Raw genomic sequence first — 17,500 nt, forward strand, 5'->3', positions numbered from 1 at the left:
GATGAGGGACTCCGGATCCTGCAGCCGGATAAAGGGTGCGAGAAACCGTTGAATTGGACGGAGTTGGAGGCGACCTCTGGCAGTCAGGTCTTGAGCCGACGTGAGGAGACCCAATAGAACCTGCCATTGGCGGAGAGTTCGAGCCTGTTGGAGGGCAGGGAAGAGATGAGCGAGGATTTTCAACCACCTGTCTCTGGGGACTTGAAGGAGGTCCTGATCCATGAGAAACAGGCCCCCGATAAACTGCAGACAAAACGATGGGGTCAGCTCCGACTTCGTCTGATTCACGATCCAACCCAACTGATTGAAGAGCCGCAGGGTAAAATCCCTGTGACGCAGTAGCAACGCCGAGTCCCGATTGTTGAGGAGACAATCGTCGATGTATGGATCGAAGTTGATGTTCCTCAGGTGCAGGTAGGCGACGACCGGTCGGGTGATCCGTGTGAAAAGCCACGGGGCCGTTGAAATTCCAAATGGTAGGACCGCCCATTGGTAATGGGTACCATTGAAAAAGAACCTGTGGAAGCGCCGGTCGTTGGGGTGGATGGGTACATGAAGATAGGCGTCCTGGATGTCGAGGCTGATCAGGGAATCGCCAGCTGAGATTCTCGTCCTGAGCAGTCGCAACGTCGTCATTCGGAAGTAGGGAGGACATTCCAGGTAGCGCCGGTTGAAAGTGGAGAGATTGTGTATCATGCGCCAGCTGGTGGTCCCCTTCTTGGGAACCAGAAACACCGGAGAGTAAAATCCTGGGTGTCGAGGCCGGGTCGTGTACGATCTCTATGGCCTCCTTCTGCAGTAGGGAAACGATGCTGTCGTGAAGGGGCCGAAGTTAGTGGGGTGAATAAGCGGCTGTTGTCGGAGTAGACGTCAGAGGAGGAAGTGCAGCCAATGGGAGCCGGTACCCCTAATGGAGGACGTTTGTGACGAACGGGTCCTCCAGTATCGACCAGTTTCTCCAAAACCGGCCTAGTCTCCCACCCACAGGTGTGTCGGTGACCGGAACGGCTTGGGGTGGGAGGTCCCAGTTGTTGGGGTCCCGCCGGTCAACGCTTTGAGGTGGAATCGCGTCCTTGCCGGGGCGACGATCCCTTCGGGGCTGGTAGGTGCCACGGGATCTACCAAGACCACGCCCTGTCTGGCCACGAAAGGGCGAGGGATGTTTGGAGACGACCTTGAGGGAGGAACGGCGTGGTTTGTAGTTGCCTTTGGAGGACTTGGCCGTTGATTGGTGCGTGACATGCTCCAAGGCTCTGAGAGCCGTTTCATCCCTGGCGAAGCTGGAGACTCGGGCGTGGGTAGCAGAGATAGCACCATTAAAAAGGGTAGGACCCGACCAAGGTTGTCGTAGTAAGGAACGCTTGAATTCGGAATCCCAGTCCGCGGAAGTCAAGTAACCCAACCGAGAGCAGCTCTCAGATGATTGCGCAAGTGATCAATCTGGCGAAGTTGGAATGTCATAACCGTGCGTAGGTGGTCGACCCTGTTAGGATTGGATTCTGCGAGATCCTGGTCAATGGCTCTGGCAGACGAGGCAAGAGTAGATAGTGGCTTCAAAGAACGCCGCAGTTCCGTTTCCACGAAAGCGAGTCGGGAGTCCGGCATACGTATGGTGACATATTGGGAAGACCCGGTCATTCGATGTAAGTCCTCGTCAAGGATGTGCACACCGTCGGTCACGTCGAAGGAGTGGACAGGGAAATCATCCCGCCGGAAACGAGGAGCCTTGAACGACGACGTGAGGGACAACTTAGCGAAGTCCTCGTCCAACGCCGTAACAAGGTCTGTCAGCATTGGGTCGGGTGGTAGAGAAGTCGGATTTGACCAAGTGTCGACTTTTTGTCGACATCGGAGCCCGGGGAGGGAGCGACGGAGGACAAACTGTGCGCCAGCCAATCAGCAACCTGTGATAGGCCCAAGTGTGTATCAATCTCGGGAGATGGAGGGTCATAATCGGGTCGAAATGATCCTTCCGAGGAGGAGGAACGACGTCATCATCGATGTACGGGTGAGCGACGACGGGAACGAGCTGACTTGGACGAGTGCCGAGAAGCAGTCGGAGCCGACGAGGTGTACGATGATCGAGACAGATGAGCACCCGATGTGGAGGAGGCCGCAGGAATCGAAGAAACAGTAGTCGGGGCTGTCAGCGTCGCCGGCGTCGCAGGAGGCACCGTGACTGCATCCAAGCTTGCATCCAAGATGGATCCATAAACGATGACGGAAGGGCATGTCCATAAGTAGGAGGCGCAACACAAGTCAAAGGCGCTGAAGTAGTCAGAGGCATCGGATACATCGGAGGTGCCAGAGACATCAGGGGCGCCGGATACATCGAAGACATTAGAGGCGCCGGATACCTCGGAGGCGCCGGAGGTAGAGGCGCCGGAGTTGTCGACGTAGATGGTAGAGGTGACAGGAAACCCGAAACGGGCCATGCTGCAGACAATGAGGTCAAAGCAGGCGACGGTAAGGGTGGTGTAGGAGACCGTGTACGGTCGTATGTCGTGCCATGGGAGGCAGACTCTACGTTGGATGGCATGTTGGAGTGTCGACGCACACGTTGAGTGAAGGGTTTCCGAGACACTCGTAGGTAGGCGGTGAAGGAGACTGGCAACAGGGGACTACAATATCTGCACCGCTCTGTGAGGATACACGGGGTTGTACAGTCCAGGCAGCAGGGGTGGGGGTCCCGTCCAGATTTATTCCCGCAGCAGCGAGAGCAGCGAGACATACTGGAATTGAAGCAAAAGCATAACGATGTGTAAACACACAACGTGAAACATAATGTGACTCAACATAACTTATTCTTGTTACAAAGTTAATAAGAGCAAACAATTACGCTTCAAAAACGCCCAAAACAACCATTAAACTTAATGTAAAACTCCAACCACAGAGCGAATTCAAGACACAAAACACGAAAGTAAGTGGACACGTAGTGAATCGCAAAAGGGCGGGAAAAAATGGCGGGAAACAACAATACGCTCGGAAATACCGTGATGAGAGCCACAACCCGAGCGAGAAACGTTACCAATTAACAATATAATGAAGGCAAAGGTAACAAACCAAATACAAGAAACAACACAGCAGACTTTTGTCGTAGTAAACGATAAAAAGTCAGGACCAATAAAGCTTTAATAATTCCACTGAGGGATACAGTATACGTCCGATCCATGTGGTTGACAAAGCAGTTATGTGTTTTGACATGACGTCATGTCTTCCGGGTCACGTGCCGACTGTGTGGGAGGGGGCGCTGCTTCCTGGACAGATGGAAACAACTTTCTTCAGCAGTTTGATCTCACACAGTTCGTCTCTCTGTCAAAGACAGCAGTAAATGCAATACGGAGTAATGCAGGATAAGTTAAAAAATTATTAAAATAAAAAGACATTGGCCTCGCTTTCTCCCATTTTTTGCAAGTAAACTTTATCAGAAAACAAAACTATATAAGTGTTTCTACAAGCAGATACATGTGTTAGTGCATATGTATGATATAAGCAGGATTCAGTCCACCTACTGTATACTTTGCATGTCATTCCCATTATCAAGCTTGTTGTCTGAAATATCACAAAACCCATGCACGAACAAATACACATCTGTAGCCTTGAACATAAATACAAGTCACAGATTCTCTCTTTCTCCAGGGCTAACATTTTAGTAAACCTACACTCACACCTGGGCCCATTCCTGTGGTTCTCGCAATCTCAAATTACCCGGCCTTTATTTCCTTGAGCCAAAATGTTTGGCTACGCTGCTAGGTCTAACGTACCAATCAGAATGCGAGTTACAAACCAGCCTAAATGTTGGTTTGGCGATATCAACAACATAGCGGCCAGTCCCACTGATTACGATAGTGTTTGCGAGTAATTCAATGTTGAAAAACTCGCTGACTGTTGACAGACATGCAAAAGAACGCCCTGATCTCCACGTTTGATTGGTCTGTAAAGTGTTTATGAAAATCAAGGGCAGGTAATTTAAGATTGCGGGGATCGGTCCAGGGGTTAGTGTAGGTTTACTGAAATGCGAGCCCTGGACAAACAAACAAGACTGTTGCAATCAGGTGTAACATTTTTACACATTGGCTGGTATATATCAAACTGTTATCACCAATAGGAGGTCAAACTGAAACAACGTTTTTCTTTGTTGCATGTTTGTTACAAAATATTCAGTAATTAACGCTTAGAAAAATAAAAGAATTGGTTCTCAGGCAATGACTTTTGAAAATATAGTGCAGGCGGGAGGCGGGTTTTTTTTTGCTTGTTCAAGCTAATATGTAACCAAATAAACAGTTGTGTACCACCAACCTGGGAAAAGGCCTCCATAAAAGCAGTGCACATGTAAAGGGAAGTAACTATGCTATATTGGATCGCATTGTTTTTAAGTATTAGGATTTTTAAAATTTATTTTGAAAATGGAAATAAAACCAAAACGTGCAGCAGACTTTATGATGATGTGAGTGGTGCCTGAGAACCAAGGCTATTAATTTTTTTAGCCCAAGTAAGTCTTGTGTCAAAACCTGTAGAGTTGTCTTATGTGGGTTTTATTTCAATGTCACATACTTGTTTCCAACACTGCAGATGGAGTCATTGTTGCTGCTGACACAGGCTGTGGAGGAGTTGCTGTTGAAGTGGGCAAAACCAACAAAGGACTGAAAGAATGAGTTAAAATTTAAAGTGGCATCAGCAGAATTTCAGCAATATCTCTGAAAGGATAAAACAGATATCATCACATGATTTCATCTCAGGAAAATCAATTATATACGTAACAGTCTGAAAACACAAAGTGAACGTCTTAACTACGAGGCTACCCCATTGCTCCATTATTTTAGGTACGAAGCATTACAAAAGTGAACAAGCACGAAATAATCATATCCCCCGCCAATATGACATATCCGGTTGTGTGCAAGGCAAGAAATATTGTACGGTTTCCAAGATCAGCTCCAGAAAAAAGCACTACCGCCATTTTCAGTCTAAGTGTGTGGCGTTGCTATGGAAATTCCAAAAATAAACTTTTAAAAAAAAAAAAATTATCAAAAGGCACCAGTTCACCAATCTCTCATGGCTTCTGAATTCTGCTTCAGAAACGAAACGTGACGGAAGTGAAGTCATCATCTCCAGCCTTTCTATTTCAAACTAAACCCTAAATTCCTCTTGCTCATGACAGAATTTGACTGGACAGTCACTTTTAGCATTGTGACATGTGAATCGGGCCTGAAACAAAGCTGTGATGGTGAATGAGGCCAGGGTGATTACAGTTTGTTGTTTAACCCCACAACTGCCAATTTTACAGTTAAATGATGGTTGCCAGTAAATAATCAAGTCTGAACCAGATAATCAAGTGATACTGTGAGCAACGAGCCATGTTCTTGGGGTATGATGACACAACCATCATTCAAATCCCCAAGCCGAAAAGTCCATTAAAAATTGCCTCCCAGGACCAGTATAGATTGCTCACCAGGGGATCAATTCTAACCTGGAATCTAAACGGTATTTATGGTAACTGAGCTTGACTGCTTACGCTGCAGTGGATGATGATGTTGAGCGTAGGACACACTTGTCCAGTCCGTCATCCTTGGGATTGTGGTAATTCTCTGGGCAGGGGAGACACCGACTGGAACTGACACCGACTGTGGACAAGAAACACAACAATTTGGGACAGATTTACATCCATAAAACAAACATGCTATCTGTGTTGTCTTCAGGCTGCAAAACAAATTTGTCAAGTGGATTATTTTGTAAAATCCATAAGAAGTTAACCATTTCTTCCCAAACCATTATTTATTTCAATTCTATTTCTGGGATAATGAAAATTCTTAATCAAACTGTCAGTATTATATTTGCTCAATAGTTTCAAAGAAGGAGTAAAGATCTGAATTCTGTCCAAACAAAATAGAAGTTTGAATTTGATGCAATGTTAGAGATGAGATTTTAGTGCTCGCTACCGCTAAACAAAGATCTGATGACATCCAATTGTGGGTCGCATCACAACCATCTTTTCATTTGACCAATCAGAGCGTCGCTTAACAGATCGGGCAAGTGACAGTTGGAATGTGTTATCTTGTCATGGAACCTCGTAAAGTTTAACATGGGGTATCCCGAACGACAGTTATGGGCTGTACAACTGATTCTATATCTTGCTTCAATGGGAAAATTTCGAAAGGAAGAGACTTTTCATAGCCCATGGCAAGTACTGCCATACAATCATGGACTACTAAAGCTTGAGAAAGCTGCTTTCTCATTGGCTGATATCGACTTCTTGTCAGTCATTTCAATGATCAGTCAAAGTTTGCGAAAGGTTGTTCTGACTTGATCTGTCCTCTTTGTTCAGCGGTAGCAAGCACTAAGTTCTGCTTTTAATAAGATTGAATTTGGTGCTGTTCTTGGTCCTTGACATCCTCCTAAACTTTCAGGATCATTATAGTAACCTTCCCATGGTTCATAGAAGAGTGAGTGAGTGAGTTGGGTTTAACGCCGCTTTTAACAGTATTCCAGTTATATCCCGGCGTGTCAGCTTAATGTGGGAGGAAAGCCCGAAGTGATGCCGGTCTCGGACGATAACCACATTGGTGAAACCCACGAGCACGGGTATGGTGCTGACAAACCTAGAAACATAATCAGGGCGAACCGGGATTCGAACCCACAATCATAGGTTTCTGGCATACCCAAGGGACGCAACTATGCACAGTGAATCGCGGCACCTAAGACGACTGGGCCATTCGTGCCCCCGGTTCAGAGAAGAAGTCCAAAATTAACTGCAGGACAACACAGACAGACAATCTGCTGAGACAAAAGACCACACACCACAGAACAAGCTTGGACTTTGAGGCCCGGTCATCAAGCTGAAAACTGGACACACTCCACTAATCAAAAGTCTTACCCAACTCATGAGAACTGCTCTGGTCACATGCCTGGTCATACGACTGACACTGCAGGGGGTTAGCTCCAGTGAAACCTGCACTCTCATTACAGAGGCAACTTATCGTGCATCCCCCATCAGGATCGTCGATCACCTGGACAACATTATCTGGAAAGAAGAACTGCCATGGTCAGTATCATGGAGCCATGTCAGCTGGATGTATCATGGAGCCATGTCAGCTAGATGTATCATGGAGCCATGCCAGCTGGATGTATCATGGAGCCATGCCAGCTAGATGTATCATGGAGCCATGTCAGCTGGATGTATCATGGAGCCATGTCAGCTGGATGTATCATGGAGCGATGCCAGCTGGATGTATCATGGAGCCATGCCAGCTGGATGTATCATGGAGCGATGCCAGCTGGATGTATCATGGAGCCATGCCAGCTGGATGTATCATGGAGCCATGCCAGCTAGATGTATCATGGAGCCATGCCAGCTGGATGTATCATGGAGCCATGTCAGCTAGATGTATCATGGAGCCATGCCAGCTGGATGTATCATGGAGCCATGTCAGCTGGATGTATCATGGAGCCATGTCAGCTGGATGTATCATGGAGCCATGTCAGCTGGATGTATCATGAAGCCATGTCAGCTGGATGTATCATGGAGCCATGTCAGCTGGATGTATCATGGAGCCATGTCAGCTGGATGTATCATGGAGCCATGTCAGCTGGATGTATCATGGAGCCATGTCAGCTGGATGTATCATGGAGCCATGCCAGCTGGATGTATCATGGAGCCATGCCAGCTGGATGTATCATGGAGCCATGTCAGCTAGATGTATCATGGTGCCATGCCAGCTAGATGTATCATGGAGCCATGCCAGCTGGATGTATCATGGAGCCATGCCAGCTGGATGTATCATGGAGCCATGCCAGCTGGATGTATCATGGAGCCATGCCAGCTGGATGTATCATGGAGCCATGCCAGCTGGATGTATCATGGAGCCATGTCAGCTGGATGTATCATGGAGCCATGTCAGCTAGATGTATCATGGAGCCATGTCAGCTAGATGTATCATGGAGCCATGTCAACTAGATGTATCATGGAGCCATGTCAGCTAGATGTATCATGGAGCCATGTCAGCTAGATGTATCATGGAGCCATGTCAGCTAGATGTATCATGGAGCCATGTCAGCTAGATGTATCATGGAGCCATGCCAGCTGGATGTATCATGGAGCCATGTCAGCTAGATGTTTCATGGAGCCATGTCAGCTAGACGTGTCATGGAGCCATGTCAGCTGGATGTACCATGGAGCCATGCAAGCAAGATGTATCATAGAGCCATGTCAGCTGGACAGGGGAGAAACCTATAGCAAAGCAAATCATAGATTTTTACCCTGTTGAGAAACCAACGAGCACGAGTATGATGCTGACTGCATTGTGATGATAATCATCATATTGTTTAACGCTGCACTCAGCAATATTCCAGCTACATAACGGCGATCTGTAAATGTTGGAGTCTGGACCAGACAATCCAGTGATTGGCATCATGAGCATCGATCCACGCAATTGGGATACGATGACATGCATCAACGAAGTCCATCCTGTTAGTCGCCTCTTACAACAAGCATGAATTGCTGAAGATCAATTCTAACCCGGAATCTTCACAGGTCAAAATCATCATATTGAATCTGTCTGACTGAAGTCTTGGCACCTTGATGAGGTGTCTTAGACTTATATCAGACTATCTAAAAACAAAAATTCTATGACACCAGGTGAAATACATGCAAACAGAAACACTCTTGCACCATTTCAACATTGACACAGAGAATTCTTGGATCCAACCTTGTAATGCTACGGTCATTGATGATGTTCTTCATAAAACCCAAAGTCTTGACAAAAGTTATCAAAAGATCATTTCTACATCATTGAAGTCAGTGACCAAGTGAATGTTATTCTAAACTGCAGTCAGTAATATCCCCACTATATCATGGCGGCCTGGAAATCAGAGAGTCTGGGTTAGGCAAACCAGTGACTGGAGACATGAGCAGAGATACATGTCATCGGGCATGTCACAAAATTAAAAACTTCAACTGGTTGAAGGTTTACCGGGAATCAATTTAAGGTGGGAATCGAAATGGAAGTAAGATTGAAGACAGATACAAAACGCCAAAAGGTAAACATAGCAACTTTTACTTCCACTGGGTGGTAATGTCGCCTGGTGCTTTTAAAGTGTTCGCACATCACACCAAAGCCCAATTACAAGTGTCTCCCACAGTGATATTGCTGAAATGCTGCTGAAATGCTGCTGAAATACTGCTGAAATAAGTGGCCAAAAACCCACCTCACTCACTCACTCACCTCCATCAGCAGAACAAGTGTCTCTGGGATCGTAACACTTCGATGGGAAGGCTGATGTTGTGGCATCACACATGCGTAGTCCTGGAGCACAAGGAACACACTTGTCCTTGGTCCCCCTTGTCGTACATGGGGCTATTTCATGGTCTTAAATAAATACAACATAGATTAGGGGAAGGAGGAGAGACATTTGGGACAAATATTGCCAGTTAAAAATGTTTGGGCATCTTCCCAAGGCAAGGGAGTTAAATGACATAAAAGTCCAGTTTCAACTATGTCGAACTTGGCTGGAATTACGGAGGCTGCACTAACGAGTCTATGAATAGTCAATCACAATGGTGCAGCGAAGTAGACATCCGGTTCATCAGAGACCATATAATACTAAATAGATTATTATATGGTCTCTGGGTTCATAAACAACATGGATTCCAAAGCGCATATTTTGAACGACTGCAGAATTTGCAAAGTATGTGCCCCGCCAACTGAGCGTCGACAGATATTTTCCAAATCTTTTCACGTTTTTGATCAAGGTGCTCACATGACTTAATGCACTTCACGCAGTAAGACCTGTATTATTACAATATAGATCTTGTTTATCGATCAGATCGTCTTGACTGGGCACCGCCATTTGGTTTGAAGCAAATGCAAGTGGTCTGAGAAGTGGAATCTGATTGGTAAATAGAAAGGACAACTCTTAATGGCCCCTGGTGGCCCAGAATTTCCAGCCTTGTTCGGCAAGGGTGGAAACTGGACTTCAGACTTTACTGTGTGAAATATGCTCAGAGCTCCAGATAAGCTGCGTATCTGCGTGAAATACGCATCAGAAATGCAGAAATACACAGTAAAATATAATCCAAGCGTATCAAATACGCAACGAACATTACAGATACGCTACAAAAATAAAACTTGTGCGTATTATCAAAATATTGTGAAGTAACCCTGCGTATTCGATTAGCAAATCAGCAACTTATTTTGAAATTATAAACGGACATTCCGTCAACCTTGCCAGTTACATCATGATCATTTGCCATCACACTTTCTTGAGGAAGTATCGTTGTATATTTGAGTCCTATAAAGCTCTCGAACCCACACGACACCAGTTTGCAGGGACTAGATGAATAGTGTTTTTAAATATTTAACTTAAATACCCACATGTGTAAAAACTAGTGGGTAACAGAAATTTGAATACGCAGATAGAATTACTGATACCCAATGATTTTAAAATGCATGGGTAAAATACCCACAACACCAAAAGCTTATCTGGAGCTCTGTATGCTCCTGTTCATCCAGCAGTAAACAGGTGACCTAACCTTTCAGTGCCTCATAAGGCAGCTTGGGTTGTATGATCACCAGGGACCTGAGGGTGAAATTCATGACACACTGATCTATTGACTGAGTTAATAATGCAAGGCTCTCTGCATTGTGAATGTGGCCCACATACTGTGCCTTGTCCCACATACGAGTGAGTGGAGGTTGTACAGGCACTGAGTGTTGTTACACAAGTTAGCGCAATCCTTTGATTGAGAGTCTTGTGTGTTCATTACAACTACTTTTCTTCACCTGACATATTCACGACATAGTTCAGCAGTGTTTTGCTTGTACTTAAAACGTGTCACTTTATTAATGTGAGCAAGGGGCAATTGTATTTTTCACATTATTCCATGAGATACAGTATTTAATTTAGTTTACAATGTTATTTATAAAAAACAAATTTGATGATCAGATTAAGTTCAACTGACCTGGGGGGCATGGGTCGTCGTCCGTTCTTGGCAGACAACTGAGAGGAACCTAAAACGCAAAAACATTTTCCAGCAAATTCCAGATATTGCCATGATTCCAGTTTAGAAATAGTGCAGGGTTATAATGAGAAGTAGCAGTAGCGCAGACAACACAACATAGACATGATATACAGATAATGCTGACACAAATTCTCTCTCTCTCTAATTGTAATAAAGAAGTTGTTCATCTATATATCTTATCCTTACTTAGTTCGATTGTTTGTTGTTTAAAGCCACACTGAGCAATATTCCAGCAATATGGACCAGACAATCCAGTGATTGACATCATGAGCATCCATCGATGAAATTGGGAAAATGACACCCAATCCCGTTAGTTGCCTCTTACGACAAGCATAGTCACCTTTTACAGCAAGCATGGGTTGCCGAAGACCTATTCTACCCTGGGTCTTCACAGGTCTGCAATGAGGTGAGGTGAAATGGGGTTTAACATCACATTCCAGATTATTGAACAGCTGTGCATGTGTGGTTGCTTGTACTAGCCCCACTCATTCTAAGCCGACCAGTCTTTGTTTTGTCCCTTAATGCTAATCACCAGGCAGAGGAACAAGCACCATCTTTTAACATCTTTTGGTTTCATGTGGCCACCTTCCACTCTCTGAGCACACGCTTTATCCACTAGACCACGGAAGTCATCGATAAAGTCGAACACAAGGATATAAACATGATTGACAAAAGAGTAAGGGATCATGAATATATTTATGTAGAGAAGGCTGAGCACGCAATTCATAAAAATATCCCCCAAAGTATCCATGATCCCTAACATTGTTGTACGGAATATGATTATCACATGCTGTGTTTGAAATAAATACAAGCCAGGCTGGCATCAGGACTCACAGACTTTTGAGGGTGCAGGCCCTGACTAAACTCTTCAGGCCCTGACTAAACTCTCCAGGCCCTGCATGACTAAACTGTCCAGGCCCTGACTAAACTCTTCAGGCCCTGACTAAACTCTCCAGGCCCTGCATGACTAAACTAAACCAGGCTTTGACTAAACTCTCCAGGCACTGACTAAACTCTCCAGGCCTTGACTAAACTCTTCAGGCCCTGACTAAACTCTTCAGGCCCTGACTAAACTCTCCAGGCCCTGCATGACTAAACTCACCAGGCCTTGACTAAACTCTCCAGGCCCTGACTAAACTCTCCAGGCCCTGACAAAACTCTCCAGGCCCTTATTCAACTTTTCTGGCCCTCATTTAAACAACTGTAGCTTATTGTGACATGTAAATCGACACGTAAATTTACCGCAGGCCACAAGGACCTACACAAATTGGAAACTTCTCACTGACACGAGATCTCCCTACCACGGGCATCCGAGCAGGTGCTTATTTCGAACACTGATTACATGGAGCTGCATACTTACACTGTCAACTGCCGAAGTATATATGATGACCCCACATATCACTACTAATAGAAGCAAATTTGGCATAGTGGCGGACGTTCCCCTTGTTTCCACTGCGAGAGTAAGGGAACATGTCTTTATCGCAGTCATTCATCCATAGGCAATAATCTGTAACAGAAACAAATTAAAATCAAGCCACAGAAAAATCACATACTGACTCAACAGAAGGAAACAGTTCTTGGTTGGGTTTGGTATAGCTCGTCTAAATACACTCGATTAATATGGAAGTGCTCGCCCAAACACACCTGTTGCGCATGTTTTTTTTGTGGTAAATCTCGTGCGTGTCATGCTCTGATGTGACAGACCTCTACGTTGAACGGAGTAACATGTTTTTAGTTGACATTTATTCGTTGTGGGACAAAGACGTCCTCAGAGCTCCAGTCAGGAGACTGCTTTTGCTAATATTAGAATGAACTTCCATTATCAACTTTATAACAGAAAGTGGTCAATTATTCACTTTCGATGAATATATAGAAACAATTCATTTTGGGGGGAATTGGTCAGTGTGGCAAGGAAGGTTTGTGTTTCTGTCTTTAGTCTAATCAAAATGTCCGACATGATATTTTTGAATTGTTGTTAACTTAACGGGGAATAAAATGTGCTTCATTCCCACTGACACTGCCCACAGAGGCCTTGCCACCACCACATTGTTAACTGTGTTGCAGAGCTCCAGATAAGCTGCGTATCTGCGTGAAATACGCATCAGAAATGCAGAAATACGCAGTAAAATATAATCCAAGCGTATCAAATACGCAACAAACATTACAGATACGCTACAAAAATAAAACTTGTGCGTATCATCAAAATATTGTGAAGTAACCCTGCGTATTCGATTAGCAAATGAGCAACTTATTTTGAAATTATAAGTTGGCATTCCGTCAACCTTGCCAAACTCCACGATGACAGTCAGATCATGATCATTTGCCATCACACTTTCTTGTGGAAGTATCGTGGTATTTTTTAGTCCGATAAAGCTCTCGAACCCACACGACACCAGTTTGCAGGGACTAGATGAATAGTGTTTTAAATATTTAACTTAAATACCCACATGTGTAAAAACTAGTGGGTAACAGAAATTTGAATATGCAGATAGAATTACTGATACCCAATGATTTTAAAATGCATGGGTAAAATACCCACAACACCAAAAGCTTATCTGGAGCTCTGGTGTGGAGTTATGTGGTCTCCTGCATGTTACAAATCAGGTAAAGGAAAGCCAGTGATCATTGTACCAGCAGGCTTAACTCCCGAGTGTTTCCAGGATTCTGATCCTCCCACATTAGTGAGTGAGTCAGTGAGCGAGTTGGGCTAAACGCCGGTTTTAACAGTATTCCAGTTATATCACGGCATGTCAGCTTAATGTGGGAGGAAAGCTCGAAGTGATGCAGGTCTCAGACATTTACCACTTCAGTGAAAATAGGCACGGGTATGGTGCTGACAAACCTAGAAACATCATCAGGGCAAACAGGATTCAAACCCGCAATTCATATCTCCGGAGTTGCCAAAACTTGTAAATGCCTCAGCTTCGTCACAGTTAGACACTGATTTCGGTACAGTAGACTATCATTTTGATAATGACAGCAATTATCCCAGTAATTTCTCCAGATTTCTGATGGTTAATTCTGACTCTATCGCCGAATAACAAGGGCAATGCCATGTTGGTTTGTAAACACTGAAAGTTGTTTGACCTTTGATATTTGTATCAGCAATGGATATCGTTTTTATCTGTTGGCTTTTTCCTGCTGGGTAACCTACCCATCATCATCTTCCAGAGGCAAGGGAGTTAACTGACTATAAAAGTCCAGTTTCCACCCTTGCCGAACTAGGCTGGTATTATGGAGTTACATTTTGGCTGGACTAACGAGTCTATGCATAGTCCAATCAAAATCGCGCACCGAAATCGAAATCCGGTTCGTAAAGTGTCATGCAGATTTCGGTCGACTGCAGGATTTGCAAAGCATGTGCACCGCTAACTCGTTGTCAACAGATATTTTCTAAATCTTTTCAGGTTTTTAATCAAGGTGATCACATGTTTTGATGCACTTCGCGTTGTATGACTCGTTTTATCACAATATAGATCTTCATTATCGATCAGACCGTCTTGACTGGGCGCCACCATTTTGTTTGAAGCAAATGCAAGTGATACGAGAGGTTGAAACTGATTGGTCAATAGGAGAGGCATAGAAAGGACTTAACTCGTAACAGCCACTGGAATTCCAGCCTAGTTCAGCAAAGGGTGGAAACTGGACTATTAAAGTCAGTTAACTCTCTTGCCTCGGGAAGATGACCCATCATATGACAAAGCATGTTTATCTACCATAACTAAATAAGACGCAAACGCTTAGTGTTTGCAAATATATTGAGTGAAGCGGCATTGGTTGAGTCCAGTGTTTTGAGTAAGTTGTCAATCAGAATTACGGAATCACTGACTACAGCCTGTATATGGCACTGTATATGCTCAAGCAGTCTGTCCACACATATGACAGGCATTGAAAGTATATATGTATGGCAACTTGGCAAACTAACATGAGGTGGGCTCCCCAAAAGAAAACAAAGCAAGTGACCGCCTGCATGGTCTAGTGGTAGAGCATCCGCCCGGCATCAGCCCGGACTGGCACACACACACACACACACACACACACACACACACACATCGCTATATAAGTGCAATAATCTTCGATGCGACGTTAAACCCAATTTCACCTCACCTCACTAAACAAGCCTTGCAAAGTTTCGCTCTACTGTAACCTTGGTTCCACAGATGATGTAGCTCTCTTCTAAATAAAGTACAAGTAGGGCGGTCGGGTAGCCTAGTGGTTAAAGCGTTCGCTCGTCACGCCGAAGATCCTGGTTCGATTCCCGACATGGGTACAATGTGTGAAGCCAATTTTTGGTGTCCCCCACCTTGATATTGCTGGAATATTGCTAAAAGTGGCATGAAACCATACTCACTCACTCACACACAAGTCAGCGTTGTCACTCACAGTCCATCCTCTGGAGAGAGGATTTTGGTAATTACACACTCTATGCCCTCAGATGGTTTTCTGTAGCCTGACTTATTTATGCACAACACTTATCTCGGGGATGTATAGAAGAGTCTGATCTGGACTTCCAATATACAGGAGAATCCCCGCACCACTTCTAGACGACTAACAAAATACTATCAATGACAATTTCAGCTCCTAGCTCCCACAGAAATAATGTTCAACATCATACGAAGTGAGTCATAAGCTTATCTCAATAAAACCAAATTTCCATTCCCTCGCATGGAAGTTTCCGTCATTCAGTTTGTGCTTTCAAACTCTTGTCTAAAATATATTGGTTAACAATCCGAGTTAGTTAGAGATAGGATGAAAAATGAATACTATACTCAGTGCCGTAGCCAGCTGGTTTTTTTAGTGTTTTTTTTTTTTTTTATAGAAAACAGTTATATTTGAATCAAGTTGGGGACAAGTGATACTTGTACACATATCATGACCGACCAATCGGATTTATGTTAAAAGGTAATAAATTATGGCTAACCCTTTGGACCGGAAAGGGATGTTGGATCGTAAAGACGTGTAAGTTTCCCTCAGACCGAAAACGGGTTCTGGATCGTAAAGACGTGTAACTTTCCCTAAGACCGAAAACGGGTGTTGGATCGTGAAGCGAGAGTCACCAGAGCTTGAGGCACGGTAACGGTATAGCGAGACAGCGCTAGCACAATAGCGCGGTAATTGACTGAATGGTAGAGCTCGGGCTGTGCCCGGTAAACTGCGTTGTTGCCCTAAGTTCTAACATCGAACAGTTTCAACAATCAGTATTAAAAGAAAAACACATGACATGAATGATTTAATCACTAGTGATTTAAGCGATGATCTTTCGCATCTACAGTGCGCCTGTCACTGTCATTGTCATTGTCACTAAGAGTGAGACGCCATTTGTAACTTGTTTACTGACGCACAACAACAAGTGTCAACTGCGGAGTTATGTAACGTTGAGCAATAACGGACAAGAACTGGTAACAGTCGCAGCATTATCATGAACGGTCACGTTAATCCGTCGTAATAGAACTAAATATTACATAATATACCTGTGGTACCCGTGATTAAAGTCCGTAATTATCCGAAAGTCTTTCTCCTGAATCGCGTGACTCGGCGACATATATATATATATATATATATATATGCACCCGGATGTATTACGTCATTGCCAAACACGGGTACATGAACCCCTTCACGTCACAGGAACTCGTTATTGGTCAGTAAATAAAAAATATATACCCCCTTTTTGTAAGTTCTCTACTTACATATAGGGGTATATATTTTTATTTACAATGACAGTGGAGAACTTACAAAAAGGGGGTATATATTTCTTATTTACTGACCAATAACGAGTTCCCGTGCTTCACGTGCTCATCAATGGAACACACAAGTAGTTATTGAAGACGAAAGACTCACAGTATTCTTTTATGCTGATGTTTGTTTCCATGTTGTGTTTTTGATAACGATTGAAAATTTCAAGGAAAGTGAAAACTCGACAAAGACAATGTAGGCCTACTCTTCATTACATGTTTACTTATGTTTTATATCGTCGTCTTTTCCGTGAACCTAGAGACAATCAGAGATTCCAACCCACAGATATCATAAGTAAGGGAGGTGAGGTGAAATGGGGTTTAACGTCGCGTCCAAGATTATTGCACTTATATAGCGACGTGCATGCACGTGTGTGTGTGTGAGTGTGTGTGTGTGTGTGTGTGTGTGTGGCTCCTTGTACTACAAACGTAGTCCGGACTGATGCTGATTTATAGTGCTAGCTCACTGAGATACCATGCCGCAGTTTAACATGAATACCCCACTCAGACACAGTTTACTGACTCCGAGCTGACCAGTCCTTGTTTTAGCCCCTTAATGCCCAGCGCCAGACAGGGCAACAACAAGTACCATCTTTTAAAGTCTTTTGGTATGGCGCGGTCGGGGATCGAACCCCGGACCTTCCGCTGTCCGGGCGGACGCTCTACCACTAGACCACGGAGGCGGTCCTGCAACATTTGTGCGCAGCTATTGTGTCTTAATATCATCACAGTATCCATTCATGAGGGGAACATT

At 44.3% G+C, this 17,500-nt stretch overlaps 1 protein-coding gene across 2 annotated transcripts in view; it reads right to left on the reverse strand.

Moving 5' to 3' along the window:
* The window catches only part of LOC124144921, a 29,973-nt gene extending 13,402 nt beyond the window's left edge, over window positions 1–16,571 (reverse strand). For both annotated transcript variants that reach the window (XM_046514542.2, XM_046514543.2), the window contains exons 1-8: window positions 16,486–16,571; window positions 12,375–12,521; window positions 10,955–11,003; window positions 9,219–9,362; window positions 6,872–7,018; window positions 5,513–5,621; window positions 4,555–4,643; window positions 3,513–3,552 (exon numbers count right to left, since the gene is read on the reverse strand). In XM_046514542.2, coding sequence (XP_046370498.2) covers window positions 3,513–3,552; window positions 4,555–4,643; window positions 5,513–5,621; window positions 6,872–7,018; window positions 9,219–9,362; window positions 10,955–11,003; window positions 12,375–12,503 — 707 coding nt within the window. In that variant the 5' untranslated portion in view covers window positions 12,504–12,521; window positions 16,486–16,571. The remainder of the gene's footprint in view (window positions 1–3,512; window positions 3,553–4,554; window positions 4,644–5,512; window positions 5,622–6,871; window positions 7,019–9,218; window positions 9,363–10,954; window positions 11,004–12,374; window positions 12,522–16,485) is intronic.
* Window positions 16,572–17,500: the final 929 nt, after the last annotated feature.

This window comes from Haliotis rufescens, unplaced genomic scaffold (genome assembly GCF_023055435.1).
Source record: "Haliotis rufescens isolate VD_foot unplaced genomic scaffold, xgHalRufe1.0.p SCAF_55, whole genome shotgun sequence".
NCBI classification, from domain to species: domain Eukaryota; kingdom Metazoa; phylum Mollusca; class Gastropoda; order Lepetellida; family Haliotidae; genus Haliotis; species Haliotis rufescens.